The sequence below is a fragment of the Corvus kubaryi genome, unplaced genomic scaffold (assembly GCF_017639235.1).
Source record: "Corvus kubaryi isolate FWS band 111438036 unplaced genomic scaffold, C.kubaryi_AGA036_p1.0 78, whole genome shotgun sequence".
Classification (NCBI taxonomy): Eukaryota; Metazoa; Chordata; class Aves; order Passeriformes; family Corvidae; genus Corvus; species Corvus kubaryi.
Genome location: NW_024582065.1, coordinates 1,120,822 through 1,146,832, shown reverse-complemented (window position 1 = coordinate 1,146,832; position 26,011 = coordinate 1,120,822). Strand labels below are relative to the sequence as shown.

Genomic DNA, 26,011 nt, shown 5'->3' with positions numbered 1-26,011 from the left:
CGCCGCCGCCCCCGCGGCAGGTGCGGGCACAGCATGGCCCGGGCCGAGCGGCTGCGGGTGAGCGGCGGGACTCCGGCCCGGCCCGGCGGCGGCTGAGGGGAGCCCGGGGCGGGCGGGAGCAGAGGGACCGCGTGGGTCTGGGGAGTTCCGGCGGGACGGGGGGTCCCGGGGGGTGTCCCGGGGGGTGTAAGGGCTCCTGGGTGGTATGGGCGTCCCTGGGGGAATGTGGGGGTCGCTGGGGGTGTGTGGGGGTCCCTGCGGTGGTTTGGGGCCACAGGGGACCCTGGCGGGATGTGGGGGTGCCTCGGGAGCTGTGGGACCCTGGGGGTCCCTGGCAGAGCGTGTGGGGCCGTGGGGGTGGTTCCCACGGGGAGCTGGGTTCTCTGGGGAGCCCCTGGGGGATGTGGGCCCACCCAAGGATGGGGATGGGGGCTCTGCGAGGGGCTCCTGGCAGAGGTGTGGGGCCCTGGTGGGGTGTGGGGCTGTTCAGGGGTCCCCCGTGGGGAAGGGGCTCTCTGTGGGGTGGTGCAGGGGGAGCGGGGAGGTGTGGGTGTGGGATGGCTGCCGGGGGGCTCGGGGCCCCGTCCAGGCCCGCATCCCTCACCCCGCTGCTCCGTGTCCCAGAACAAGCTCGTGGAGCGGTGCGAGCGGCTCCAGCTGCAGAGCGCGGCCATCGCCCGGCACGTGGACGAGGTGCTGCCTGCCAAGGACCAGGGCGTCCTGGTGAGTCCCTAGGCTGGCCCAGCCTGCTCCCCGCTCGCCATTCCCAGCAGGGATGTTCAGCTGCCGGGGGGGGATCATCGGGATGCGGCTGTGGAAATGGAGTGCCAGGGTGTGCCTGCAATTCCTGCTTCATTTGCCTGAAAAATGTGCACAGTCAATGGTGTGCGTGTACAGCAATCAAACATCCCACTAGGATCAGTGCCTTAGAATTCCTGGGTTTATTTGTTTCTTGCTGTCACTGAGGATGGGGATGAAGGACGGTGATGGAATCACAGAATCCCAGACTGGGTTGGGTTGGAAGGAACCTTAAAGACCACCTAGGTTCCAACCCCCTGCCATGGGCAGGGACACTTCCCACTGTCTCAGGTTGCTCCAAGTTCTATCCAGCCTGGCCTTGGACACTTCCAGGGATCCAGGGGCAGCCACAGCTTCTCTGGGCACCCTGTGCCAGGGCCTCCCCACCCTCGCAGGGAAAATTTCTTCCCAGTATCCCATCTAACCCTGCCCTCAGGCAGTGGGAAGCCATTCCCTGTGTCCTGTCCCAGGCTCTTGTCCCAAGTGTCTCTCCAGCTCTTCTGGAGCCCTTTTAAGCACTGGAAGGGGCTCTAAGTTCTCCCTGGAACCTTTTCTTCAGGCTGAACATCCCCAGCTGTCTCAGCCTGTTCTCATGTTTCTCACCACCAGTGAATCTATGGAGATTTGCTGAGGGACAGGACTCTGATCCCTCGCAGGTTGTCACTTAGGTACCGGGGCTGGCTGAGGAGGCAGTGGGCAGGTTTGGGACTGGTATCATGCCAGTTGCTGTGGCCTGGGCTCAGTTAACAGAGCAGCACTAATGCCTGAGCCCATGGAGAGCCAGCAGAAGCAGCTGGGGCTCTTCTTGGGGCTGGAGCAGGGCTGATGCTCCTGCTGTGTCCTTGCCGTGGCAGAGCGCGGCCAGCGCGGCGCGGGAGCTGGTGATCCAGAGGCTACTCTTCGTGGGGAAGGCCTGTGAGAACGAGGAGCAGCGGCTGCTGGAGAGGGTCCACGCCGAGGAGGAGCGGGCGCACCAGAGCATCCTCACCCAGCAGGTGCACTGGACAGAGGCTCTGCACAAGCTGGGTGCCCTCCGCACCTACCTGGTGGACATGATCACCAGCCTGGATGACCGGGGCCTGCTGGTGAGTACTGTGAGTCAGGGAGCCCAGAACTGACCAGACTTTTTGTTATGGGATTTACATGTGGTGTTCAGCAGCTGCTGTGCTGACAGCAGGGAGGTGGAGGTGGACAGGACGTACATTTGCAGGTCTGGCTCAGGGAACCTCCTTGACCTGGTCCTGATAAGCCCCTGTGGTTTCCTGGTGGTTCCCAGAGCATCTGCTCTGCCCGATCCTGCTCTTGCTTGCAGTGAGGTCCAGAACCACCCAGGCTCAGGTCTCCAAGCTGTGGGCTTGTAGCTGCCTTTAGGCTGGACAGCCAGAACAGCTCTGGGTTGAGAGCTGCTCTTGCAAGTGTTGATTGTGCCATCCATTTTCTAGTATTGTGTGCAGTTTTAATCAAAACTGACCCTTGGAAGCACCTGCAGCTCTGCTGGAAAGTCCCCATGTGTTGCCTGGCTTAGCTCTGTTAGGGATATTTGCCGTGCAAAGCAGCCTGTGCTTCCCCTTGCTCAGTTCCTTCTCTGGTTATTGAATCATCTGGGTTCACCCAAGTGATTCCTCTCATTTTAGCTGTGAGCAGGTCTGCCTTACACCACCATGCTCAGCCTCTGCTTCCCACGTGTAACTTTGTGAGGAGGGGAACAGCAGCTCGGCTTGGAAAACAGACCCAATCCCATGGAAAGAGGGCAGATGTTCCTTTGATGGGAAAGGCAGTTTCTGTCTCAGTGTGCTGGGCGGTAGCTGCACCATAAAGAGGAGAGGCTGGAGAGCAGGATCCATCAGCTGCCTGTGGCAGAGAACAGCCACACCCTCAGTTTCTCCTTTTGGAGGGGAGTTCGGGGATCATGTGTTCTCCCCCTTGGACTGTTGGTGTTGCTACTCGTGCCTGTCTGGAATCAACGTGTGCCATGCCACAGGGAAGCTGAAGGCATGCAAAGTGCTCAAAGTGGGTTTGAGCAGGGATCAGGTATTTTCTTATCACTTTGCTGTATCTTGAGAATGCCTCATGCCCGGCAGGTACAGAAACAAGTGGGACTGACCGTGAGGTCACCTGACTCTTGGCTTAGTCCCTCTGCAGCCTCCCTCCTTTGCTGAAAGCCCTGGGGTTGTTTTCTGGGAGCACAGGCTGTTCCTGCAGCCTGTCCTTGTGGGGTGGGGCAGAGAGGGGACAGCAGACAGTGCCCCAGCCACATGTGCAATGTATTGCCTTCAGCCATTCCCACTCATTTTCTGAGTTGGGAAGTGCTGCAGCTGAAGAAAACGGATGTTGGATGCTCCCGCTGCTCCCCAGGGCTGGTGTTGGGGTGAGGGGTGGCTTCTCTGGGTCAGGAAGGGGGAACACTGCTCCCTGGGTCCCAGGTTTGCTGTGTTTGGGGTGTCATCTGTGGGGATTTCAGCTGTGATGACTCTTTCTCTCCTTGTCCCCAGCATGCAGAACAAGAGATCTTCGAGAGGTCAGTACCCAGCTGCTCCTGGTCCTTTCCCTGACCCTGCTTCAAACTTTGCCTGCTCCTGCTCCACACCTGCATCCTCACAGCTCCTGTGCTGTGTGCTGTGACTCAGGCACCCCATGACACCTCTGTTGTCCCTTGTGCTGCTTTTGTTGTGGACAAGGACAGAGCGCAGAGATGCCGGCATGGCCTCTTGTCTCTGCTCCATGTGCTGCGCTGCACCTGGAGATGCTCCATGTGCTTTGCCAGAGCAGCAGCCCTTGCTTATGGGAGAACTCCTCCAGCTCCTCAGAAAACCACAGGACTTGCTGGGGGATGGAGCAGGCCTGTGCCAGGCTGTTGGCAGGAGGTGGGATGCTTTCTGCTCCATGCTAGGGGTGGCTGGCACAGCATCTCCCCAGCTCTGCATGGGCAGGGAGAGCCAGGTGCAGGTGTCAGCGTCCCCAGCAGCCCTATTGGTGACACCGGGCTGCCCTTCCTGAGGAGGCACCTTGGTGGCTCTGTTTTTATTTAATCTATTTAATTTTATTTAAGGAATTGATTTCTGTGGCTGCTGCAAGGGTGCTGGCCCTGGCTGCACCGTGCTGCCCAGAGGGTCTGTGGGGGTATTTGTGCCTGTGGAGAGTATGGAATGTGCCACAGCACATCCCCAGCAGCCTGTGCCACAGCCTGTCCTTAGAACCATCAGTTCTGTGGGTGGTGCAGGCCACAGGAGCCAGCAAACCCCTGGGTGAAACTTGGTGTCCTGGCTTGCGCTGTGCTCAGACTGTGGGGCTCTGGCAATAGAGGGAAATCTGATTCTCTCCCTGTTCATTGTGCTCCCCTGGTACCCTGGTGGCTGCTCTCAGACACATTTATTTACCCTGTGTCTGCTGAGTGAGGAGCTGTTGACTCAGGCTGCTGGGATGTGTTTTACAACACTGCAGCCCTTTCACGAGGAACTGTGAGCAAAGCCAACTGAAAGTATCGCTCAGGGTGAGAGCTGGCCCAGACACCCCTGCTGTGGTTTCTCTGCAGCCAGAGCTCCTCTTTAACCTCTGCCATACCTCCTTGTGATCTTTATAAACACCTCCCAGCACAATAAATCATTGTATTTTGAAACAACTCTTGTTTTCCTTTGCTATAGGACAGAGGTGGCGGAGGGAATCTTGGAGCCACAGGAGTCCCTGAAGTTAAACTTTAATCAGACCTGTGTTCAGAGTCCACTGCTGCATCGACTGTGGGCCTCTGCTGTGCTCTGCAGCCTCGCAGGTCAGTGTCTCTCTCACATCTCACGTGCTCCAGGGATTCCTGCACCCTCGCTCGTGTTGTGCCCAAAGAAACACCCTCGTGCCGTGTCAAAACTCCCTCGTGCTGTGTCCTGCCCCTCTGCTCTCCCAGCCCCTGCTTGTTTCTTGGAGCCCTCCATTCAGGGAGGTGGCAGCAGCAGCTGTGCGAGGTTTAGGGGAAGCAACAGCTCCAAGCAGGCTGTGGCTCAGGGAAGAACTGGAGTTTGAAAAGACTGTGTGTGTTTTATCAGCTCTGTGGCTTTAATGTTGTGTGGTTTCTTTTGCTGTTTCCTGGGTCTCTTGGTGACAGCAGTGAAGCTGATGCTGCTGGGGGAGTCTCTGTCACACAAATCTCTGTTCACAACGTTTAGCATCAGGCTGCTGGGGACTTTGAGAGGGTGATTTCATCTGTGAGATGTCTGTGAGAGCCTGACCAGTGCAGGGAGCAGTGAGTAGATGGAGCAGCTTTCTGATCACACAAGCTGAGGTTGTGGCTGTGCACGAGCTGGTGGTTCTAGAGGTGTTTGTGCTCTGGCTCAGCTCTTGCTGTACAGCTGAGGCTGCACTGGAGGCATTTGCCAGGCCCCTGACAGGCTCTGGGACCGGTTTACCTGGTTGGTGCTGGCTGTGTTAAGCAGGGAAAGACATTTTTCTTCTGGCTATGATGTGTTTGGATGGTTGGTTGTGAAATGTTTGCTTTTACTCTGGCTTTCAGTCTGTTGTTAGAGTATTTCAATTGTATTTTTTGTTTCTCAGAGATGGCAACATCCTTCATAATTTGCCTTGTGAACAATCCCTAGGGTGGTTTTTCCAAAGCTTCTGTACAAACTTCTGATTTCTGCTCATCTTGCTGTGACTCTGATGAGCTGTTTCCAGTTTTCCCTGTTTCCAGGCCTCCCTCCAAGGTCTGCACTTCAGGCTTTTACTGCTCTCATGGTTTCAAGTGTTAGCTTGAGAATCTGTGCCTGCCAAGCACTACCATCATATGTTTCTTCTACTGCAAACTCTGGTGTTGCTCTCCCTTTGTGATTCATTTCCCTCTTTGGAATCTGTGAGTGCTGGCAGTCATGGAAGGTATCCCTACAGGGGGTTGGGACTCAGTGAGCTTTAAGGTCCCTTCCAACCCAAATCACTCTGTGATTCTATGCCACCCCTGCAGTGGTGCACTGACAGTGTCACACAGAATCCCAGAGCTGTTCAGGTTGGGAAAGACCTCTAAGACCATCAAATCCAACCTGTGATCACCACCTTGTCACCCAGCCCAGAGCATTGACTGCCACATCCAGTCATGGCTTGGACACCTCCAGGGGTGGTTATTCCACCACCTCCCTGGGCAGCCCTTTCCAGTATTTACCAGCCCATTCAGTGAAGAAATTCTTCCTGAAAGAATCAGTTGAGCAGGTTCTCAATGTTCAGAGCCATGGAGTCAAGCAGGAAGCCTTTCCATAATTTTCTTTGTTGTGACACGGAGATTTTCAGGATTCCTCTCCCAACAGCATCCTTGTGAAATGTAATGACTTTAAGGCATTTGATTCTTGTGGTGGGTGTGCTGCTGCACTTACTACACAGGAATTTCATTCTGTTTGGGTTTTTTGAGCGTGTGGTTACATTTCACGTGTCCTTACTGCATGCTGAGGATGCCTGGTGTATCCTTGTGGATCTCTGCAGTCCACAGTCTGCCCTGGACCAAGTCTTAGAGATTTATTATTAACTGCAGAGTGGTCTGAGCTTTCCTTAAGACACAGGAACATTAAGTGTCACTCTGTGGTCCTTTTCCCAAAGGCAGGTGAGCAGGTGGCTGTCTTGTTTATTTGGTTGAAAACACAAAATTCCAAGCCTTGATGGCTCATTCCCTAACCTCTCAAAAACTTGGAAAGCAGCAGCAAAAAGGCCTCCATTTCACTCTCAAAAATAAATACGATTCCTTTGATGCCTTCACTTGGCATCCAGGCTTCTGCATCACTTCTGTTTGGGGTTGGCAGCTTCTTCCTTGCACCACGAGATGATGTAAATCTCCTGGCACCGTTTTGGGAGGGATCTCGGTTCATGGGAACTTGGATTTTTAAAAGCAGTCAGATGTGCTGCAGCTCACACAAATGTGCTCCCCAGAGCTGTTAACCATGGGAATTTATTGTCCCAGTATCCCTCATGTCCAAGGCCACCCCGATGGATGCAGGACACAGAGAAAATAGACTTGGGGGCAAGATGAATTCCTGGTGGAATCATTCATCAGGATTGTATGTTAAAATCCAGATTTAGTCATGACAAAATACTTGTGTGAGGGGCAAAATTTGCTGATCTGAACTACTCTGCTGTTCCTCTGCCAGCACTTCCCCTCCCTCAGATGCTCCCCTGGAGCTGCAATTCCACAGCAAAGCAGCGTGGGTGTCGCCAGGGTGGTGTTTCCCTGCATGGACCACCAGAATGCAGCCCTAGGTTAGCTGTGTGTTGCACAAGAGGAGGTTTAGTGCCCTCCTTCTGCCAGAGGAAGATAAAGTCTGGTGCTGCTCTGTTTTCTATGAATTCAGAGCAGCATTTGGCTTCCTGGAAAGCCGCCCTGCACTGAGCAGAGCAGCGTGGGCAGCCCCAGAACCCTGTGGAGAGCTCAGGTTTGGCTGCTGCGTGGGGAAATAAATCATCAGATGAATGAGGCTGGCAGCTCCTGCTGAAGGAAATGCTGGCTTCAGCTCCTCTTTGGGCTCACCCTTGCTTGCAATAACTCCTATTTAACATGCACAGGTGCGTGGCACTGACTTGCAAAGGGGTAATTCAGCCTCGGTTCCTCTGCTAGGGAGCACCTGGGCAGGTGCAGCCTGAGGCAGCCCTGGAGCGTTGCTGCTGCTGCTGGGTGCTGTTTGCTGTTAGAGGGATGCTGACCTGGGTCCTGGAGCAGCTTGGGCTCTGGGATGACCCTGTTCAGGTCATCCTTTGGTTCTTTAAGGGCTCATCCTGCTGTGTGCTGGATGCTGAGCAGAGGGTGTTGGGCAATGGCTGGTGCTGGCGTGACAGGGTAGAGCTGCTGACAGGGCTGGGAGAGCCACTGACTTACCCACTCCATCCTTGTTTCCATGGTGGTTTAAAACCTAAAATTAATAAAGTGAGGGTGGAAGAAGGCAGGGCAAGGAGGGGCACCTGCTGGCAGGAACTGGGTCTCCTTGGGAGCAGGTGAGTCCACTGGGCATCAGCTTCATCCCTGCTTCACAAATTTAGGGAGTGAGGGACACACTTGAGCAGTTCCACAGTCTGAGACACTGAGGGGTCTCAGGGGGAAGCATGCAGCCAGGGCAGGGCACCATGATCTTAGAGGTCTTTCCAACCTTAACAATCCTAGGATTCCATGATTTTGAAGTGGTGCAGACCCACAGTGGGTGCAGTGTCCTCTGGCCAACCTTGTTCACCCTGGGCTGCTTCTGGCGGGGTTTGTGCAGCTGGGTCCCCCCTTCTTTCACAGCAAAGCCAAATCCGGGAACAGCCATGCCACCTCCCCCCACTGCTGTTCCCAGCACCTCAGGGTGGGTTGATCAACACCTGAGGCTTTGTAGCAGGAAAGAGATTTCCCTGCCCAGCCCTCTCCAGTCCTGTTTTTCCAGCTTTGCAGGTTTTCTGCACGAAGCCCTCCCATTGTCGCCAGGCTCTTGGCTCCCCTGGCTGGGGGAGGAGCAGCCAGGTCCTGCTCACCCACTGAGGGGGTGGGAAAGGACATGAACTGAGACTTGGATCTCTCCCAAAAATGGGGTGCATCAAACCTGCTGAGTTCTGTTTTGTGGGGAGTCACACCAGGGTCAGAGAAAGAGGAGCAGGGCTTCTAGTGCAAGGTGGAGAGGTGTCTGGTGAATGTGGGCTTTGGTGTCTCTGCCTTGTTCTGGCCCTGGCTGAGAGGAGAAGCTGTGGCACCCAGCCTGAGTCCCCAGCACTGTCACCCTGGGGAGCAGATGGGGTCCCAGGAGCGATGTGTGAGGAGAGGGTGGTTGCACTTGTGTTCCTGATGGCCATGACTACCTCAGGTGGTTCAGGTGGTGGCCACCGAGTCAGTGCTCACCACGTGGCTTCTCTTGCAGGCTCACAGGAGATTCACATTGATGAGAAAACCCTGAGCCCCCACCTCAGCCTGTCAGAAGACAAGAGAACCCTGACCTTCAGCCCCAAGAAAGCAAAGGTGGACTCGGACTGCCCTGAGCGGTTTGACCACTGGCCCAACGCTTTGGCCACTGCACCTTTCCACTCGGGGCTCTGTGCCTGGAAGGTCAGCGTGGAGCAGAGCTGTGCCTACAAGCTGGGGGTTTGCTACAGCTCCGTGCCCAGGAAGGGCTCTGCCAACGAAGGCCGCCTGGGCTTCAACGCTGCCTCCTGGGTGTTCTCGCGCTACGACAAAGAATTCCGGTTCCTGCACGCGGGGCAGCCGCAGCCCGTGGAGCTGATCAAGGCCCCGGCAGAGATTGGGGTCCTGCTGGACTTTGCAGGGGGAGAGCTGCTCTTCTACGACCCCGACTCCTGTGCCATCCTCTTCTCCCACCGCCAGGCCTTCCCGGAGCCCGTGTACCCCGTCTTTGCCGTGGCACACCAGAGCATCTCGCTCGCCCCGTGAGCGGCCGTGTGTGACTGTGCTCTGCACAGTGCCCGGGGGAAAGGAGCCTGGCCAGGGCTGTGGGCTGTGTACAGGGGCCTTCAGACAACACCTGCCTTCACACCACACCTGTTCCTCGCGTGTTTTCCGCAGCTTTCCTCCCCTCCTGGAGCCTAAACCCCGTGCTGGGGTGAAGGGTCTGGGAATGCCTGGCTGGGCCAGCTGCTCTTAGGTGAATGGTTTAATTTCTGCCCCACCAAAGGCAGCTTTCCAGCCTGTTGGTGGGCTGGAGAAAGGGGAGGAATAGTAAGAGGTATGTATGGAGAAATGGCAGGGAGGAGGCCCGTGGAAAGGAACATACTGTGCTCTACAACTCCCTGAAAAGAGGGTGGAGCCAGGTGGGGGTCACACAACAGTGAAAGGACAAGAGGAAATGGCTTCAAGTTGTGCCAGGAGAGGTTTAGGTTGGATAGTGGAGAAAATTTCTTCACTGAAAGAGTGGCCAGGCATTGGCACAGGCTGCCCAGGGCAGTGATGGAGTCACCATCCCTGGAGGGGTTTAAAAGGTGTTGTGGATGTTGCACTTGGGGACGTGGTTTAATGGTGGCCTAGGCAGTGTTGGGGGAACAGCTGGACTCCATTTTAAAGGTCTTTTCCAGCTGAAATGATTCTGTGATTCTCTGATTGGGACACAGCTGGAGGCACTTTTGGGGGGAGCTACCCCGCTGCAGAGCTGGGACAGTGCAGGAAGCTGCCCCTGTGGGGGAACCATGCTGGGACTGGGGCACTGCTGAGGGGCTGTGGCCCTGTCTGAGCAGAGGAACAAGCAAAGAGAAGCAGAAAGAAACCAAACCTGAGTGTCCCAAGGGAGTGGGGTTTGAATGTAACATGGTGCAAACACAGGGAGCTGATGGCAGCAGGCAGGGAGGAAGGAGAGGTGTTGGCCTGGAGTTGAGCCAAAGAACGGGGTTTTAAATGGCCATCTTTATTTCTCACTACCCAAATCAGTAAAGTTAATTGGCAATTCATTAAGTGAAACTGCCCAACTCCAGACTGTTTTGCCCATAGCAGGAGACCTGCAGGCACCTCCTGCCTGCCCACTGCTGTTGGGAAGGGGGAGATGTTGGTGAGGTGGCAAAGCTGGGGTACACTGAGGGGTGCAGGGCCTGGGCAGGGGTGTCCTGGGTGCTCTGTGTGGGCAAACCTTGCCTGGGACAGGGCCAGCACTTGCACTGGGGGATGCTTGAGCCCGAGAAGGGATAAACCTCAGTATTTGCCTCTGTCTCCTGCCAGAATGAGCCTCTGGAGTAACCCACTCGCAGCCCCATTAGGGGAAGACACCACTGCTGACGCCCTTCTGTGGTGCTCTTAAGAGCCATGAAACACATCAGCAGCACTGCTGGGTGTCAGAAATGTTTTATTGCACGAACACTCCTGCTCCACAGGCAGCTCGGACCTGCTTGCCGCTCTTCCCTGCCCATCTGGCAGCAAGAAATCCCGTGTCAGGACAGTTCAGCACTCGGCAGCAGCACTGGACCCCTCCGAACCGCAGCTACCCCTTCTCGATACGAGCCAGGAGGTGGCTGAGCGTGGGCAGGACGTGCTCGGGAGGCAGCTCTGGCCCCTCGCCCTGCCCGGCCGCCCGCAGCAGGAAGCTGTGCATGCCCGCGGCCCGGGCTGCCCGGTAATCGCGGCTGTAGTCATCCCCGATGTGCGCCGCCTGCTCCGGGCGGACCCCGCCGAGCCGCAGCGCCTGCTCGAAGATCCTCCCGTCCGGCTTGGCGAAGCCCGCGGCCTCGGAGGTGAGCACGAACTCGAAGTGGTGCCGCAGGTCGCACTGCGAGAGGATGACTTCCAGCCGGTTGTCGAAGTTGGAGACGACTCCCATGCGGAAGCCGAGCTCGCGGCACCGGCTCAGGGTCTCGGCGGCGCCCGGCAGCACCTCCCAGTTGTGGGAGCCGCAGTAGTCGCGGTAGAGCTTTTCCGCCAGCTTCGTCAGGGCTGCCTCGTCCTGCACGCCCGAGAGCCTGAAGCTCTGTTTGATGACATCCAGCCACCACTGCCGGGAGCTGAGCCCCTGGCCGTGGCCGTAGTTGGGGAGGCGCCGGCTCTGGGCTCCGTACACCTCCCCGAAGGAGCGCGTCAGAGCCTCGGGCTGCACCTGCAGCCCATGGGCCCGGGCCTCGGCCGCGTAGCTGTGGCCCACGGGCTGCCGCAGCCGCAGCAGCGTGTCCTTCACGTCCCACGTCAGCAGGCGCAGCCTGAGCATGGCCTCAGCAACGCCGGGGACACGGCTGAGCCAGCTGCTCCCCGCCGTGCCAGTCACATCGGGGGGCTGCGGGCACGCCAGCCCTTTGTCCACCTCAGTCCAAGTGTCGGTGTCCCTCGGGGGGTGCGGGGGCTCAGGGCCCCTCTGGGGTCAGCATGGAGACGCGGCAGGGAGGGCAAACCCTGCTCCGAGTCCCAGGGGCAAAGGCTGCCAGGCCGGGGCAGTGACACTCCCCACGTGGCTGCTGCAGACGGGGCGGGCGGGGGCGCCGGGGCTGGATCCGGGGTGGGGGTCCGGGGCACGGCCGGGGTATGTGGGGAGGGCGGCCGGAGCGGGAGCGCCGGTGGAACGCAGGTGCAGACTCGCGGTATCCCCGCGGGTCTCCCGGGCCCGGAGGTGCGGGGCGGTCCCGGCGCTCACCGGGCCGAGCTCCCGGTGCGCGGGGGCTGCGAGCTGGTGGTGCGCGCGGCGCCGGGACCCACCTGCGCCGCTGCCCGGAAATGCCGCCCCTTCCGGAATTCCCGCCCCCCCGGAGAACCCTCCCATCCAGGAGAACCCTCCCATCCAGGAGAACCCTCCCATCCAGGAGGACCCGCCCCGGCCGCAATGGCGGCGCTCAGGGCCGGCCCGCCGCCTCCCGCATCCAGCGCAGCAGCTGCGGTGTGAAGTAGGTGATGATGATGTCGGCCCCTGCAGAGAGATGAGATGCTGGAACCAGCCCGGGGAGACACGGGGGGATAGAGGGGGGGCACGGGGGTCGCAGCCTCACCTGCGCGCCTGAAGGCCGTGATCGCCTCTTGCACCGCCACCTCCAGGCTGAAGGCGCCGGCCTGCGCCCCGTGCCACAGCATGGCGAACTCCCCCGAGACGTGGTACACGGCCAGCGGGTGCGTGGGGTGCTGCGGGAGCGGGTCAGCGGCGGGGACAGTAACCCCGCACCCCGCCGCGATGCTCCAGCGCCCGTCCCGGCACACAGAGCCCACAGCCCCTCCCCAGAGCCCTCCCTGCCAGCCAGGAGCTCACCCGAGCCTTGACGTCCCTCACGACGTCCAGATAGAGCATCCCCGGCTTCACCATCAGCATGTCCGCACCCTCCCGCACGTCCCGGTCCTGCCATGGCAGCGCGGGGACAAGAACGGGTTGTTTTTCCGCAGCAGTGTGGAGCCGGTGGTTGTTTTCTCAGGAGGGATCACAGGAGGCTGTGAGCCCCTCATGGGGAAGGGGGCTGGTGCTCCCTCGCCACACACGTGGTGCCCGGGGAGAGCTGATGGCTGCGTGTCCCTGGACCTGACACCCCAAGCCACAGCAGGGCACAGGGACAGCAACCGCACCAGTGCCCAGTCCTCGGGCACACACTGGAACCAGCTCTGCCAGGCTGGAGGACCTTGTGTTTCTTTAACTCATGGAAGGGGAAGATCCTTGACCATTTACCTCCCACCCTCTTGCTCTCCCCAAGCCCTGCTGGGTGTGATCACCCAGCCCCAGTGAGGGTGTCCCACCCCACAGCCATAACCCCACACCCCGCACTCACCACGGCGCGCATGGCCAGGCCCCGGGCGCCCGGGGGCAGCTGGTAACAGCGCCGGTCCCCAAAGGCGGGTTTGGACAACGCCGCGTCCCTGCACAGGAACAAGAGGGCAGGGGGTGGGTGAGGAACCCCTGCCTCCCACCTCGTGCAGCTTCAGAAACACGAGGACAGGCCAGGACAAGCATCTGAGTCATTGAGCCAGAGAAAGGGGGCACTCCCGACCCGATTCAGCACCCAGGGATTGCCCTGGGAGGTCCTACAGGCCCAGGCTGGCCCTGGGAGCTGTTTCAACACCCACTGCCCTCCCCATGCCCAGAGTCTGGGTAAAATTGTGTCAGACTCTTTTCCAAGGTTGGTTCCTCGGGGATACCCCACTGGCGTTAGGCTGTTCTTGGGACAAGGTCTAACAGCTGACTGCCCCTGTGGGGCAACACTGATTCCTGTGATTCCTGACCGCTCCTGAAAGCTGCAGGCAGCTCTCTCCCTGCCTGCCTTGCCACCAGCACCCCAGAGGAGCAGGTGAAGGGTGGGATGGAAGATCACCCTTCAGTGACCTTCCCGCCAGCCAGCCCCCTCCCCTTAGTGCTGAGAAACTGCATGATGCAGCTTTTGCATGGAGAGGGTACAGAGCTGCTCTCTGTGATCCTGAGGTACATTTGTCTCCTTTTTGCATGGAGAAGTAGGAGAAGGGTGCTGCAAAGTGACCAGTGTGGCCCCAGGTATGGCCCAGGCTCTGGGCAAGCCCCTTTCCCAAGTAACTCCCTGGGAACACCCTCCCAGCCAGCCTGGCCCCAGCTGGGCACACCTGGCTGAGGGACAGACCCACCTGAAGGGGCCGTACAAGCACGAAGCGAACTTGGCGCTGTAGCTCATCACTGAGACCTGCAGGGCAGACAGGGGCCGTGAGGGCTGGGAGAGCTCAGGACAGCAGAGATTCCCTCCCATGGCTGCTTTAGCCTCCCCCTGCCAGAGGCCTGGCACCTCACCGTGCCTGGACCCAGCCAAGGACATTCCCCTCCTGCGTGCGCTGGGGCAGGGAAGTGCCCGTGGCACCAAGGTGGGGGTTTGCCCCTCCTGCCACTCGCCCTGCCCCACGGTGCTGCAGCCTCCCATGGGTGTGGCTCCTGCCTGTGGCACACGCAGGTCCCTGGCTCACCTTGTTGCCCAGGTCGTTGGAAATCAGCGCCTGCTTCATGGCCGCGATGCGCCCGTCCATCATGTCCGAGGGGGCCACGATGTGGCAGCCTGCAGGGACGGACAGGACAGGGATGTTGGGAAGCACCCGAGGCTTTGGCGCTGCCAGAACAGCGCGGGGAGGGCAGGGGAGCACTCCCGGTTGGAGCCAGGCCCAGTTTGCTTTTGGGTCTGCCCAAAGCCAGAGAGGGGCAGCTCTGTGAGAGCCGAACTGGGGTGTCACTGCCCGGGGCTCCCCACCTGCTTTGGCATAAGCCAGCGCCACCTCTACCAGCCGCTGGCAGCTGAGCTCGTTCTGGATGGTGCCATCTTCACGCAGGATGCCTGGGAGACAAACCTGGGGTTACACAGGGGAGGCACAGCTGGTGCCTCAGTCGCCAGGGCTGTGTGGCTCTGGGGACAAGCTCAGAGCAACAGTGGGCAACTCAATGTGTTAAGGGAGGTGGATGAGGACCAGGAGCCCTCCAGGGACTGGGCACAACACGTGGGTGCTCCATGGAAGGGAAGGCAGAGATGGGGGACACGGATGGGTGCTCAGACTCAGGTGGCCTGAGGGAGGGTCTGAACCAGCTGTGCCTCCCTCCCTGTGGTCAAAACCCAGGAGAGGTCACCCAAGCTCAACTACACCAGTACAGGGAAGCCAGGTCTTGGAGCAGGAGCTGGCCAGACCCTCAGCAGAAAATGACAAATCCCAGAGGCTCCCAGAGGCAGGAAAGGGCCCGAAGTGCAGCCCAGCCCCGCAGTCGGTGCTCACCGCAGTGCCCGTGCGAGGTGTAAGGGCACAGGCAGACATCGCAGGCAATCAGCAGCTCCGGGAAGGTGGAGCGGATCTTCCTGATGGCCTGGATGGCAGGAGTGCCCTCGGCATCAGCAGCAGAGCCTCTCTCATCCTGTGAGGACAGAAACATCTCAGCGTGCACAGCTGACACTTCCCACCGGCTCCTCTGTGGCCGCAGCTCTGCCCAGGAAGCACTTCCTGAACTGTGGGACCCTATAAGGCCAGATGGTGTGACCCCAGTGAGGGAAAAGGGCACTGCAGAAGCTGCCTCTGGGCAGCGAGGGCAGGTTTTGGGGTCACCTGCAGAGCTCTGGGGGCTTTCTGGGTGCCATTGCAATGTCCCATCCCCATCTGCTGTTCTATTCTAAGTGGGCTGTAAGCACAGCCAGAGACCCCAAACCACTCCTGTTTGATCAGGAGACCCCTGCTGCCCAGCCCCACACTGCTCTGACAGCCCTGTGGCTACCCCAGCATCCCCACACACATGCACTGACCTTGTGGACCTTGCTGGGCACCCCAAAGATGAGCACACACTTGAGGCCGTCTTCGACGAGGGGCCGCAGCATCCCCTCCAGCTTGTTCACCCCATACCTGAGCAGGGCAAAGGGAAGCAGCTGCCAGGCACCCAGACCTGCTCCCTGGGGAGAGCTGGCCTGGGACTGGGATGCTGCTCTGGGAGCAATCCAGCAGCACCAGGCAGTGGCTGGAGGTACAGGGGGAGTGTTGCCTGAACACTGGGAGGAACAATCTGAGGCCTTATCTGAGCTCCAGGAGTGCTGTCTGCCCGGCAGGGACACTGCTCTGGGAGGATGGGCATAGCCTGCCCTTGGATCCCTTATCTTGGTGTCCCTGTTGCAGATCCAGCCCCCTTTCCCATCAGAGCACCCCTGCCCAAAGCCCTGCTAATGTGGCAGCAGAAGCAGACAGGAGCTGCCAGCGCAGTGGGATCCAGTGCAGGAGCAGATCCCACGTCCTTGCAGAGGTTTTCTGGCTGCTCCTGTTCACTTCCAGCCTCCCTGTGTGCCCAGCCCACACAGCCTGGGAGTGCTCTGGGACAGAACCAGACCCTGGTGCTGTCCCTCCCTGTGCTGATACTTTTCCAGCATTCCCTGCATGATTCCCTCCACTCCCTCAGTGGATGAACATTCCCACTTTGCCTGATGCTGGGAGATCTCCAAAGCAGGAACCAGAGGGTTGGAAGCCTCGCCCATGGCTCATGCTCAGGGCATAAATCAACCCTCCTCATGGGGCACAGCAGCGACTGGGGGGCTGGATTCATACCTGGCTTGTCCAGGAAGGCTGGGAATTGGCTCCACGGCATCAGGGCTGTCACTGTGGGAGGTGGATGGGACAGACATGAGGACTCGGTGTGAGAAGGAAGGCCCTCTCCCACACGTGTGCACAGGGACTCTGAACCTATCTAAGAGCTCAGGGGGCCACAGGGATGGCCCCAGCCAGGCACCCTGAGCCAGGTCCATCCCTGCCCCGAGAGCTGGGGCTCACTCACGTGACAAAAATGGGGTAGATGAGGTTGGAGGCGTCGAAGGTGGTGGCCGTGCACTGCCAGGAGCGCAGCACAGGGTGGAAGTAGCCACTGTGGAGAACAGAGTCTGCCTGCATGGTGGGCTCTGCTGCCAGGGAAGGAGACTCTGAAACACCAGAACAAACCAGCAGGGTCCTGGTGAGCTGCTCACGTTGGCACACGCGAGGAGGGGGCTGGGATCCAGGCAGCCACTGCAGGACTGACCCCATCCCATGCCAGGCCATGAGCTGCAGCCCAGGCAGCTCCACCCCACCTACCCCGGGCACCCTGGGGTGCTGCAGGACCCCCAGCAGCAGTCACAGCACGGCCCTTCCCATTAACAGGGATGTCGGTGACTCCTCCCCACAAGCCCCCCCAGTTCTGTGTATGAAACCCCCATTTCCAGCCACTGACAACCTCCCCCAGCAGAATCACATTCACCCCCCACAGGCTCCTTTCCCTGAGCCCCACGAGGGTCATTCTTCATCCATTTTGCTTTTCCTTAGTGCTGAGAAACTGTGTGATGCAGCTTTTGCATGGAGAGGATACAGAGCTGCTCTGTGTGATCCTGAAGGTCCCTTCCAACCCAAACCATTCCGTGATTCCGTGTAGCACAACACATTTATGGCCACAGTGTGAAGGTGCAGTTACAAAGAGTAGGGGCACTGCAGGAGAAGGGCAAGGGATCATCCTGAGGGCTCTAAAGCTATCACACAACTCTCACAGTTACACAGCTCCACTTGCTGCTGGATAAAGAAAACTGTGGAGTTGGGCAAAACTGATTTCAGAGATAACAAAACTTAAACACAAATCAATCATTATCACTATCTCATGGCTGAAACGTCTTCTGTAGCAATGTTTTCTTCTCTAGCAGACCTAGTAGTAATTCTTTGATTCACCATTAAGAATTCCATTTCCATGAGGGCTCAGTTCCCACCACCATGCTGCTGGTGGATGCGATGGAAGGGGCTGTGGGAAGGGAGCTCTCCTGGGACGAGGAGTTTGGCTGCAGTGCAGAGGAACAGCTGTGCAGAGCAGCTCCAAGGACTTCTGCTGGCTGCTCACACGGGGCCACATCCCCTGAACACCCCGTGCAGAGGAGCTGGGGTGCCCTGGGAGACAAAGCCAAGTTCCTGCTGGAGAACATGGATTTTTGGGAGCTGGAGCCTGAGGGAGGTGGGCAGGAGCAGAGCTGAGAGGGTTCTGGAAGAGCAGGCGGATTCCTGTGAGTATCCTTGGCAGGGCAGGGCTTCCCTGGGGAGGGAATCCCAGGAGGGATTTCCCAGGCGATAAACCTCGCTGACCCCACAACCTGCATCCAATTCTCCCCAGAGAACAGAGTGGGATCAGAGTCTCTCTGGAGGCACAGCTCACAGCACAAAATCCAGGGGACAAAGTTTTACACCAGCACCCACGACACCAGCCAGTAACAGAGCTGGGCAGGAGATGGCTCAGTGCTTCTGGAAAACCTTTAATATGAGGTGTTTCACCTATTTTATACACTCAAGACCCTTAAGATGTTCTAATATGGAGCCAAACTCTGTCTGTCAGAGCACCCCAGAGCACAGGACACTTGGAACAAAGGGGAATTGTATTCAGTCCAGGGCTGGAACAGAGCCTCTCATACCCCAAAGAATCACTTCTGCTTGAGGATGGGGAAAGGCCCCTCTTGGTTAGAGGCTTACATGTATAAAAACCCTGAATAAAAACATCAGGTGGTGCTCGTGGGGGATGCAGAGCAGCTGACGGGCATGCTGGCAGCGTCATGGCATCCCTTGGCAAGTAATTTTTAGCCCTTGGAAAGCTGCCGCCCCAGTCTTTACTCCAGGGAAGGGGACAGCCCCCGGGTGAACCGGAGCTGGCAGCTCCAGCAGGCGCCTGGCTCCAGGCAGGGCTCCAGGCAATGGCAAACAAACGGCTCAGTGAACAAAACCCATCTCGAGAATCCAAAAAATGCTTTAAACAGTTAATCCCACCAGAGGCATCTGCCTGTATGGGACAGATAGAGGCCACAGCTCCAGAAACTGCGCGCTGGAGCGAGGAGGGGCCGGGACCGGGTGGGATTGCAGTGTGGAGATAAGAGCGGGACCGGGTGGGTCCCAGGCTGCTGGGGCAGGTCCTCCTTCCCAGCCCCACGTCCAGGACAAGCTGCTGCCCACGCAGGGCACCGGGGTGGCACAGCCGGGGACATCGGGGAAGGAGCGCAGGGACGCAGAGCGAGGGCTGCGGAAGTGTGCAATGGGGACATTGCGCCGCTGCGCCCCGGGCTGGGGCTGCTCCCCCCGACATCCCGCAGGGCTCCCGGCAGAGCAAATTAACCTTTCTTCAACATCCAAGGCCCAAACCGGTCTTTGTAAAGCTCTTCGCTCCGTGCGCTCCGGAGGAGTTCAAGGAGAGCTCGGCAGCAGAGCGGCTTCACCTTTGCTCCTTCTCACTGGGACCAGCCCAGAGCCGCAGCAGCCGAAGCCGCAGCTGTGCCCAGCCCGTGCCCGCGGCAGTGCCCGGGTGCCTCGCTGCTCTCGGGGGACGCGCAGCGACTTCCCAGCGGGAGAACCCGGCACACGCCGGGCCTCGGCACCGGCACCAACCGGACAATTTTCGGGGACGGGCTGGAGCCAGATGCGACGCTGCTCCGGCTCCCGACAGCCCCCCACGAGCTGGGAGTGTTTGTTCCCTCTCGTCTCATCTCGGCAGCAAGCTGTGTCCCAGCATTTCGGGACACACAAGCCCACGTGGCCCCAGCCTTCGCCGCACAACCATTTAGCTAAATCCCAGGGACACTTAAGATCCCAAAATCCCTGCTGGGAACGGACTGGGGTGTTCTAGGAAAGTGGAGCTCCCTAGGCAGACAGCGGAGCTGTGGGTTAATTAACAGCCAGTAACGAAGGCCAAGCAGGGTTAATTAAGAACTACCAAACTGTTAGGGCAGGTTTCCTGTTCCACGATGGAAACGGGGATGCTCAGGGGTCTGGAATTACACCCCAGGACAAGCGGGAGTTCAGGACCGACGCCAGCTCGCAGCATCACACGTTGCTCGGTGCTTCCCCCGCCGTTGCCACGGTTACCGAGCAAAAACCGAGCAAAAACCGAACAAAACTAAGCAAAACCTGGGTTGTCCTTGCTGCGTTACCCGGGGCTGCCCTTCCTGCCTGCACCCAAGCGCGGCCGGGGCCCCGTCCCTGGAGTCATGCCCCGGCAGTCTTGCAAGGGAGCGGGGTCGGGGACCGGAGGAGGGGCAGACACCCCGGCCCCAGCTCCGGTCCCCGCTCCCAGTCCCATTCCCAGCCCCATTCCCGGTCCGGTTCCCGCTCCCGGCACTCACCGATCGCCGCGTCCGCTCCGGCCGTGCGACAGTGCCCGCGCTATTTGCATAACCGCGCCCCCTAATCAACATAGCCCCGCCCCCGCGGAGGGGCTGGCGGGAAGGCTCGCGCGGGGCAGCGCGGGAAAGGCGGTGCGGGGGGCGGGGCGATGGCGGAGCGGGTCTGCGGGGCGGGGATGGGGCTGCGGGGCGGGGATGGGGCTGCGGGGTGCTGCGGGGCGGGAGGCAGGCTTCCGGTGCGGGGGGCCAAGCAATCCAGTTTTGGGGTGCTGTAGGGGCACCTGGAGCCAGGTTTGGCGGTGCTGCAGGGGGACTCAGCCAGGTTTTTGGGGTTCTGGGGGGCATGGAGCAGCGTTTTGGGGTGCTGGGGTTTCATGCAGTCCGGTTCTAGGGTGCTGTGGGAGGAGCTGGAGCCAGGTTTTAGGATTCTGGAGTGGCTGGAGCAGGGCACTGGGGTGCTGTGAGGGTTTGGTTTAAGGAGCACGGCTGAGAGGCTCTGGCGGTGTGGAGCAGGGTTTTGCGGTGCTGCAGAGGGACCTGGAGCTGGGCTTTGGGGTGCTGGGGGTCTTCCAGGCCTAGGGAAGCCCAGACCCCTGCCTTGGTCTCTCAGAGCAGGGGACATGGCCAAGATGAGGTTTAGTGCAGGACGTTCTGCAGCTCCCACACCAAAGCATCATTCCCTGACTCACTCCAGCGCAGAAACCCTGGATCCAGATCCTGGATCTTCCCCCCCAGCCTAGAGCCTGTCCCTGGAGCGAGGGTGAGCTGAAGGCTTCTTCCCCCAGCAAACATCAGCACTCCAGCCTCACTTCTGAGACCTGGAAATCCCCTCCTTCTTCACAGTCTCCACAATTCCCTCCTTCCTCTCACAGAGCCCAAGCTGCAGCAGCTTTCATCCTTTCTCATCCTCCCCTCATCCTCCCCTCATCCTCCTGCACTGTCAGCTGCTCCAGAAACCATTTTCCAGAGCATTTGCTGCTGCCTTGGCAGCATGCTCCCATCCCAATTATGCAACCACAACCTGCTCATTTTATAACTGACCGAAATACGAGACTCCATTTCTGTAAAAAAAAAAAAAAATCCGGCTTTTATTTAGATCTCGTTCCCTTCTGGAATATGCACCCCAGATATGTGCTGAGGAGAAAAAAAAAGAAAGGAAAAAAGCTGGAAGGTCGGTGTTTGTCAGAGATGTTGGGAACGCATCATCAGCTCAGGCTTTCCACAGCCTCACTGAACGCCAGCAGAAAGTAAAACAGCAGAAAATCCGTGTTGGTTCAGTTCTTTTCAGAAGCTGGGCTTGTGTGCGTGTGAAAATCCAGCGTGCCAGAAAAGCAGCAAGGCAGGGTGGTTCTTGTGGGTGGGTCTGTGACCGTTGTTTGGTGGAAAGGATCCAGGATTCCTCACAAGTGCTATTTTAAAACCGCACATCGTCAAAACTTGGGGGTTTTAAATGAACCTAAAACTTTCTGAGGGAGAAAGGCATCAGCACTAACAGTTCAGGTGGAAAAGCACAAACCTACACGAGCACAAGGGATACCAACAGCTTCTTTCAACCCTTCTTTCTTGCAGGAGCCTTTTTCTGAACCCCCACGGGCCCCTGGCTGGGCACGTCCTGCCCCTGCTGCCCTCCCAGAGGCATCTATGTCCCTGGAATGACCAGTGAAGGCTACAGAGGGACCTTGGATGGAATTAGCTCATTCCAGCTGGGAAAAGGGGAAAAAACATCCACCACGATTCACCACTCTGTTCTACCACACTTCAACTTGCTCCAGGGGCTGCTCCTGCAGGGAACAGGCGAGACACCAGACCCCAGTGCCACCAGTGACCTGTCACACCCCCAGCACTGCACAGAGCCACCTGTTTCCAGCCCTGCTCCTCACTGTAGCCCCTCATGGTGCTTCAGATTTTAAATCAATCTCCTTTTTGTCTCTCAGGGCTCTCAAAGACACTTTCAGTGTGCAGTTTACATTGTCAGCACTGTGAGTTTTTTGGCTTTGGGTTGGTTTGGGTGAGTGAGTGAGTAAACTCATGGTCCCTGTACAGCCAGCCTGCGCTGCTGCTCAGGCTGAAGGACACAGTGTCACTGTCACAGTACAGCAGGGGGAGAAGGCACAGCCAGGATGCAACAAAGGGAAAAAACCAACTCACTTGGATCAACAGCTTCAACGTGCAGCTCCCAAGCCTCTGGACATCATCATCTGTGTTCTACACCCCAGAAGTGCTCTATTAATGATCTACTGGATTCAGCCCCTCATACTCAAGAGTCTCATGTTCTCCTGGCCAGTTTCTGCACTGACCACTCACCAGTTCTTTTTTCCTCTCTTTCAGAGCCAGCCCAGCATCAAAAGCCCAGAGCCTGGGGAGGGCCAAAGCGCTCCAGGCATGGGGAGGAGCCACCCTGCCACGGGAAAAGCCTCAGCACAAGTCCTTTATGTACAAATTAAAGGCCAAAAGGGACAGGCCACAGAAGGGCAGCACAAAGCTCTACTGGAAACACGAGGGGACACAGCAAGGTTGATTTACAGCGTTTATATCCCTCTGAGCACACCCCAGCCCCTGCCCACAAGCGAGCTCAGTTGTCCACCTCTTCCTCATCGTTTTGTTCTTCCTCCTCCATCCTTTCGTCATCGTCATCATTGTCCTCCTCTCGGCTCTTATCTTGCTCCTCCGAGTCTGCCTTCTTGTCTTTATCTTTCCTGGCCTCTTTCTTTCCTTTCTGCTCACGCCTGTAAACTGGAGGAGAGGGAACAGTGAGGGGTTGGAGCTGGCATGGACAGGTCAGTGGCTGAGGTCCAATGTCCACTTGCTCTCCCGGCTTTCGAGGGGAGCAGGGAACTCAGAGCACAACTCACCCTATGAGCTGAGCTGTGCTGAGCAGCTCCATAGGAAATCAGGTTAAATTTCAGCAGAAAAATGCTGAAAAGGACGCAGGAGGTCACATTTACAGGCAGCACCTACGGCTTTCCTTAGATAAACATAATAGGGGAGTGAGAGCAGATGAGACTTTCTCAATCCTCATCAGTTGTGCAATAATGTTATCCCAGTCCCGTTAAGGTGCACATTAGTTATTCCCCAGGCAAACTGCAGTGTAGGATGCTGGGCAAAGAGAAGAGAAACAAGACAGGCAATAAGTGTTGCTTGTCCAGCGTTCGAGGAAAACAGGACTCGCTGCTACTCAGAGTCCCTGGACACCCACGGAGCACGGTACCTTCCAGGGACTCCTTCAGAGGGGCCACGAATCTCTGGAACTCCATCTCCTCCATGGCAGAGAGCACATCCCCGGCATTCAGGGTTTTCCTCTTCCCCTTCATGGCAAAGTTATTTGCACTAGGCAGAACCAAAAAGAGAGGTAATTGGAAACTGTTGTCAATTCCATCTTATTAAAGTCACCAGCAACTTAAAAAAGCCATCTCCTAAACAATTAGGGGTTTTTTATCACTGACTAACAGAGGTTTGAAACACTTCTCTGTTTACACTGGCTGGCTGTGCTTGCCCACAGTGTTAGTTTCTGCTTGCACAGACCTTTTCCACAAACAGGAGAAGAAGAAAGCCTGAACCTTGGCTGTGACAGTTCCACACAGCCCTGGAAGCACCTGACACCAGAGAAATGGTCCCCGCACAGCCGAGCCACCCCAAAAATGTGACTGCGTCCTCTGTGGCAGCTCTTGCCCTAACACTTCGTGTTGAGGAGCCTGAAAAGTGAGTCAGGTGCTCCTGCCTTTGCCAGGAAGGCTGTGCAGCCACGCTCTAAGGTTAATGGCAGTTTGGGACCCCTCCTTTTGGGACATGTCTGTGTCCAGAGCCCAGCTACCTTCCCATGGGCTGCTCTGAGCAGTCCAAACCCACCTGCTGCAGCCTGGCAGACTAGTTTATTTATATAAACAGACAATACAGAAACAAACACTGGGAAAGAGTCCCCAGGCCAGCAGAGAGGTGAATTATCAATCAACTGCCCCAGTGACTGCTGCACCAAAGCCTTACCATGATGTTGCATACAGCACAAACACACTCGCCGCTCGGGAGATCGCACTCCGGGCTTCTTTGGAAATATTGACTCCATCAGGAAGCTGAAAAACAAGTCCAACTTTTATCAGAAGCTGCTAGAAATGACTTAAACTCACATAATTCATGTTCCAGTTCGTTAAGGCATGCAGAGGACTCAGAACTGGGAACTGCTCTTGGGTGCTGTCACAGGAGCTCTGCTCCCAGCTGGAAGCTAAGGGCAGTAGGAATGTGTCCCTCAAAGGCACCGACTGAGCAGAAGCCCAATGACTCTGGAGTCTGGGGTCTGGCCACTGTCTCCAGGTAACTCATCCTGTGACTACCCAGCTCCTGACACCCCTGCCAGACCCAGATCCACTCAGCAACACCTCACAGCTCCAGACCAAACATACTAAATTAACCGCTGGGAATTATTCTGGATTTTTATATAGACATGGACTTGTGCGCTGAGGTTTTGGGGGGGGGCCTGGTTCTGACAGTGCCACTGCGGGAGCTGTGCTGGTGGAGCATCCCTGCGAGTGCTGCAGCCCCCGGTACCCGAGGGGGAACGGCGCCAGGACAGAGCCCCGCGGGCGGGGCCACAGCACGGCCGGGGCCGGGGCCTCCCGGGGCCGGATCCTCCTGGGGCCGGGGTCTCAAGAGGCCGGGATCTCCCGGGGCCAGGGTCTCAAGAGGCCGGGATCTCCCGGGGCCAGGGTCTCCAGACGCCCCGCTCCGCTGGGCCGCGGGGCCCGGCACCCACCGCCTCCTTGATGATGCGGGTGATGACGGCGTTGGGCAGGTTCAGGTCCTCCGGTCTCTCCGCCATCCTGGGCCTCCTGCAAGGCAAACGCGGCGTCAGGAGCGCGGGGACAGGAGGGATCCCGGTGGGACGCGGGGGATCCCGGTGGGACGCGGGGATCCCCTCAGGACACGCGGGATTCCGGGGCTACACGGGGGATCCCGGCCCGGCCCGGCCCGGCCGTACCCAGCCCGCGCTCCGCCGCCGCCCCGCCCGCTCCCGGCGCGCACCGCGGCCCTGCCCCCGGAGCGGCGGGAAATGGCGGCGGCGGCGTGAGGGACAGGGAGAGAGGGGAAGGGAATGGAGACGGAGAGGGGGAAGGAGCAGGACAAGGAGGAGGGGGAGAAGGAGAGGCAGGTATAGGGATAAGGGCAGGGATAAGGCAGGGATAAGGACAGGCGTAGCTATAGGTGTAGATGCAAGTGTAGGGACAAGTATAGGTGTAGGGGCGTGGGACAGGGACAGGGACGGGTAGGTGTAGGTGGTGGGACAGGCACAGGTGTAGGTGATGGAACAGGGACAGGGGCAGGTGTAGGTGGTGGGACAGGTGTAGGTGGTGGGACAGGGACAGGCGTAGGTGGTGGGACAGGGACAGGGGTAGGTGGTGGGACAGGGACAGGGGTAGGTGGTGGGACAGGGACAGGCGTAGGTGGTGGGACAGGGGCAGGGACAGGCGTAGGTGGTGGGGCAGGGACAGGCGTAGGTGATGGGACAGGGACAGGCGTAGGTGGTGGGACAGGGACAGGCGTAGGTGGTGGGACAGGGACAGGGGTAGGTGGTGGGACAGGGGCAGGGACAGGCGTAGGTGGTGGGGCAGGGACAGGCGTAGGTGGTGGGACAGGGACAGGTGTAGGTGGTGGGACAGGGACAGGGGTAGGTGGTGGGACAGGGACAGGGGTAGGTGCTGTTACACCGCAGGCACCAGCAGCTCGCGGGGCCTCAGGGGCTCTCGGGGCTGGGAGCAGAGCGAGGGCAAAGGGGCAGCCTGGGGAGGGGGAATTGGTGGAGCCCTGGGGCAGAGCTGGTGCCCGTGGGAGTGTTACCGAAATCCTCCAAAATCCTTTGGATGAGTAAGATTCCCTCTAACGCTGTCTGGTGCTGTTAGCGAGTAAGGCATTACTGTATCCTTGGGTGACAAAGTTCCAGCCTCCACACCGACGCAGATGCAAAACTTTTTCACTAATTTATACATCTTTAGCAAACAAATTAATGTTCATTGGTTCTAAGTTACATAATTCTCTTCATTACTTAGTGTTCTATCCACTATTGGTTATTAATTTCTCACTCTTCACGTTAATGTGGTCCACATTCCTTATTCTTTTTATCATCTTTTTTCTCAGACAGGGAATCACCAGCTTTCCAGGCCTTAATCTCCTCTGCATTTTCTGGTTACTCCAACCCCCTTGGACTCTTGGAGGGTCATAAATTTAAGATCCCAGATGTCCAATCTACAACTCCCTTTGTCTTTGT

The 26,011-nt window shown here is 58.2% G+C and overlaps 4 protein-coding genes across 4 annotated transcripts; 1 reads left to right on the top strand and 3 right to left on the bottom strand.

The window, feature by feature from the left end:
- The first annotated feature begins 6 nt into the window (after positions 1-6).
- On the top strand, positions 7-9,271 carry BSPRY (B-box and SPRY domain containing). The gene is made up of 6 exons (XM_042052506.1): positions 7-57; positions 625-723; positions 1,653-1,883; positions 3,291-3,316; positions 4,440-4,564; positions 8,640-9,271. The coding sequence occupies exons 1-6, from the start codon at positions 34-36 to the stop codon at positions 9,164-9,166; spliced, it is 1,032 nt and encodes a 343-aa protein (XP_041908440.1). The 5' UTR covers positions 7-33; the 3' UTR covers positions 9,167-9,271.
- Positions 9,272-10,545: 1,274 nt separating this feature from the next.
- Positions 10,546-11,920, bottom strand: HDHD3 (haloacid dehalogenase like hydrolase domain containing 3). The gene has a single exon (XM_042052509.1). The coding sequence runs from the start codon at positions 11,412-11,414 to the stop codon at positions 10,698-10,700; it is 717 nt and encodes a 238-aa protein (XP_041908443.1). The 5' UTR covers positions 11,415-11,920; the 3' UTR covers positions 10,546-10,697.
- Positions 11,915-19,864, bottom strand: ALAD (aminolevulinate dehydratase). The gene is made up of 12 exons (XM_042052508.1): positions 19,759-19,864; positions 16,422-16,563; positions 16,196-16,246; positions 15,409-15,505; positions 14,891-15,026; positions 14,377-14,460; positions 14,099-14,187; positions 13,769-13,824; positions 12,946-13,033; positions 12,438-12,524; positions 12,184-12,313; positions 11,915-12,104 (listed from the first exon to the last, which is right to left on the bottom strand). The coding sequence occupies exons 2-12, from the start codon at positions 16,532-16,534 to the stop codon at positions 12,031-12,033; spliced, it is 1,005 nt and encodes a 334-aa protein (XP_041908442.1). The 5' UTR covers positions 16,535-16,563; positions 19,759-19,864; the 3' UTR covers positions 11,915-12,030.
- A 2,408-nt stretch (positions 19,865-22,272) lies between these two features.
- On the bottom strand, positions 22,273-24,829 carry POLE3 (DNA polymerase epsilon 3, accessory subunit). The gene is made up of 5 exons (XM_042052604.1): positions 24,728-24,829; positions 24,503-24,578; positions 23,740-23,825; positions 22,967-23,085; positions 22,273-22,491 (listed from the first exon to the last, which is right to left on the bottom strand). Exons 2-5 carry the CDS (start codon positions 24,566-24,568, stop codon positions 22,331-22,333), a joined length of 432 nt encoding a protein of 143 aa, XP_041908538.1. The 5' UTR covers positions 24,569-24,578; positions 24,728-24,829; the 3' UTR covers positions 22,273-22,330.
- Positions 24,830-26,011: the final 1,182 nt, after the last annotated feature.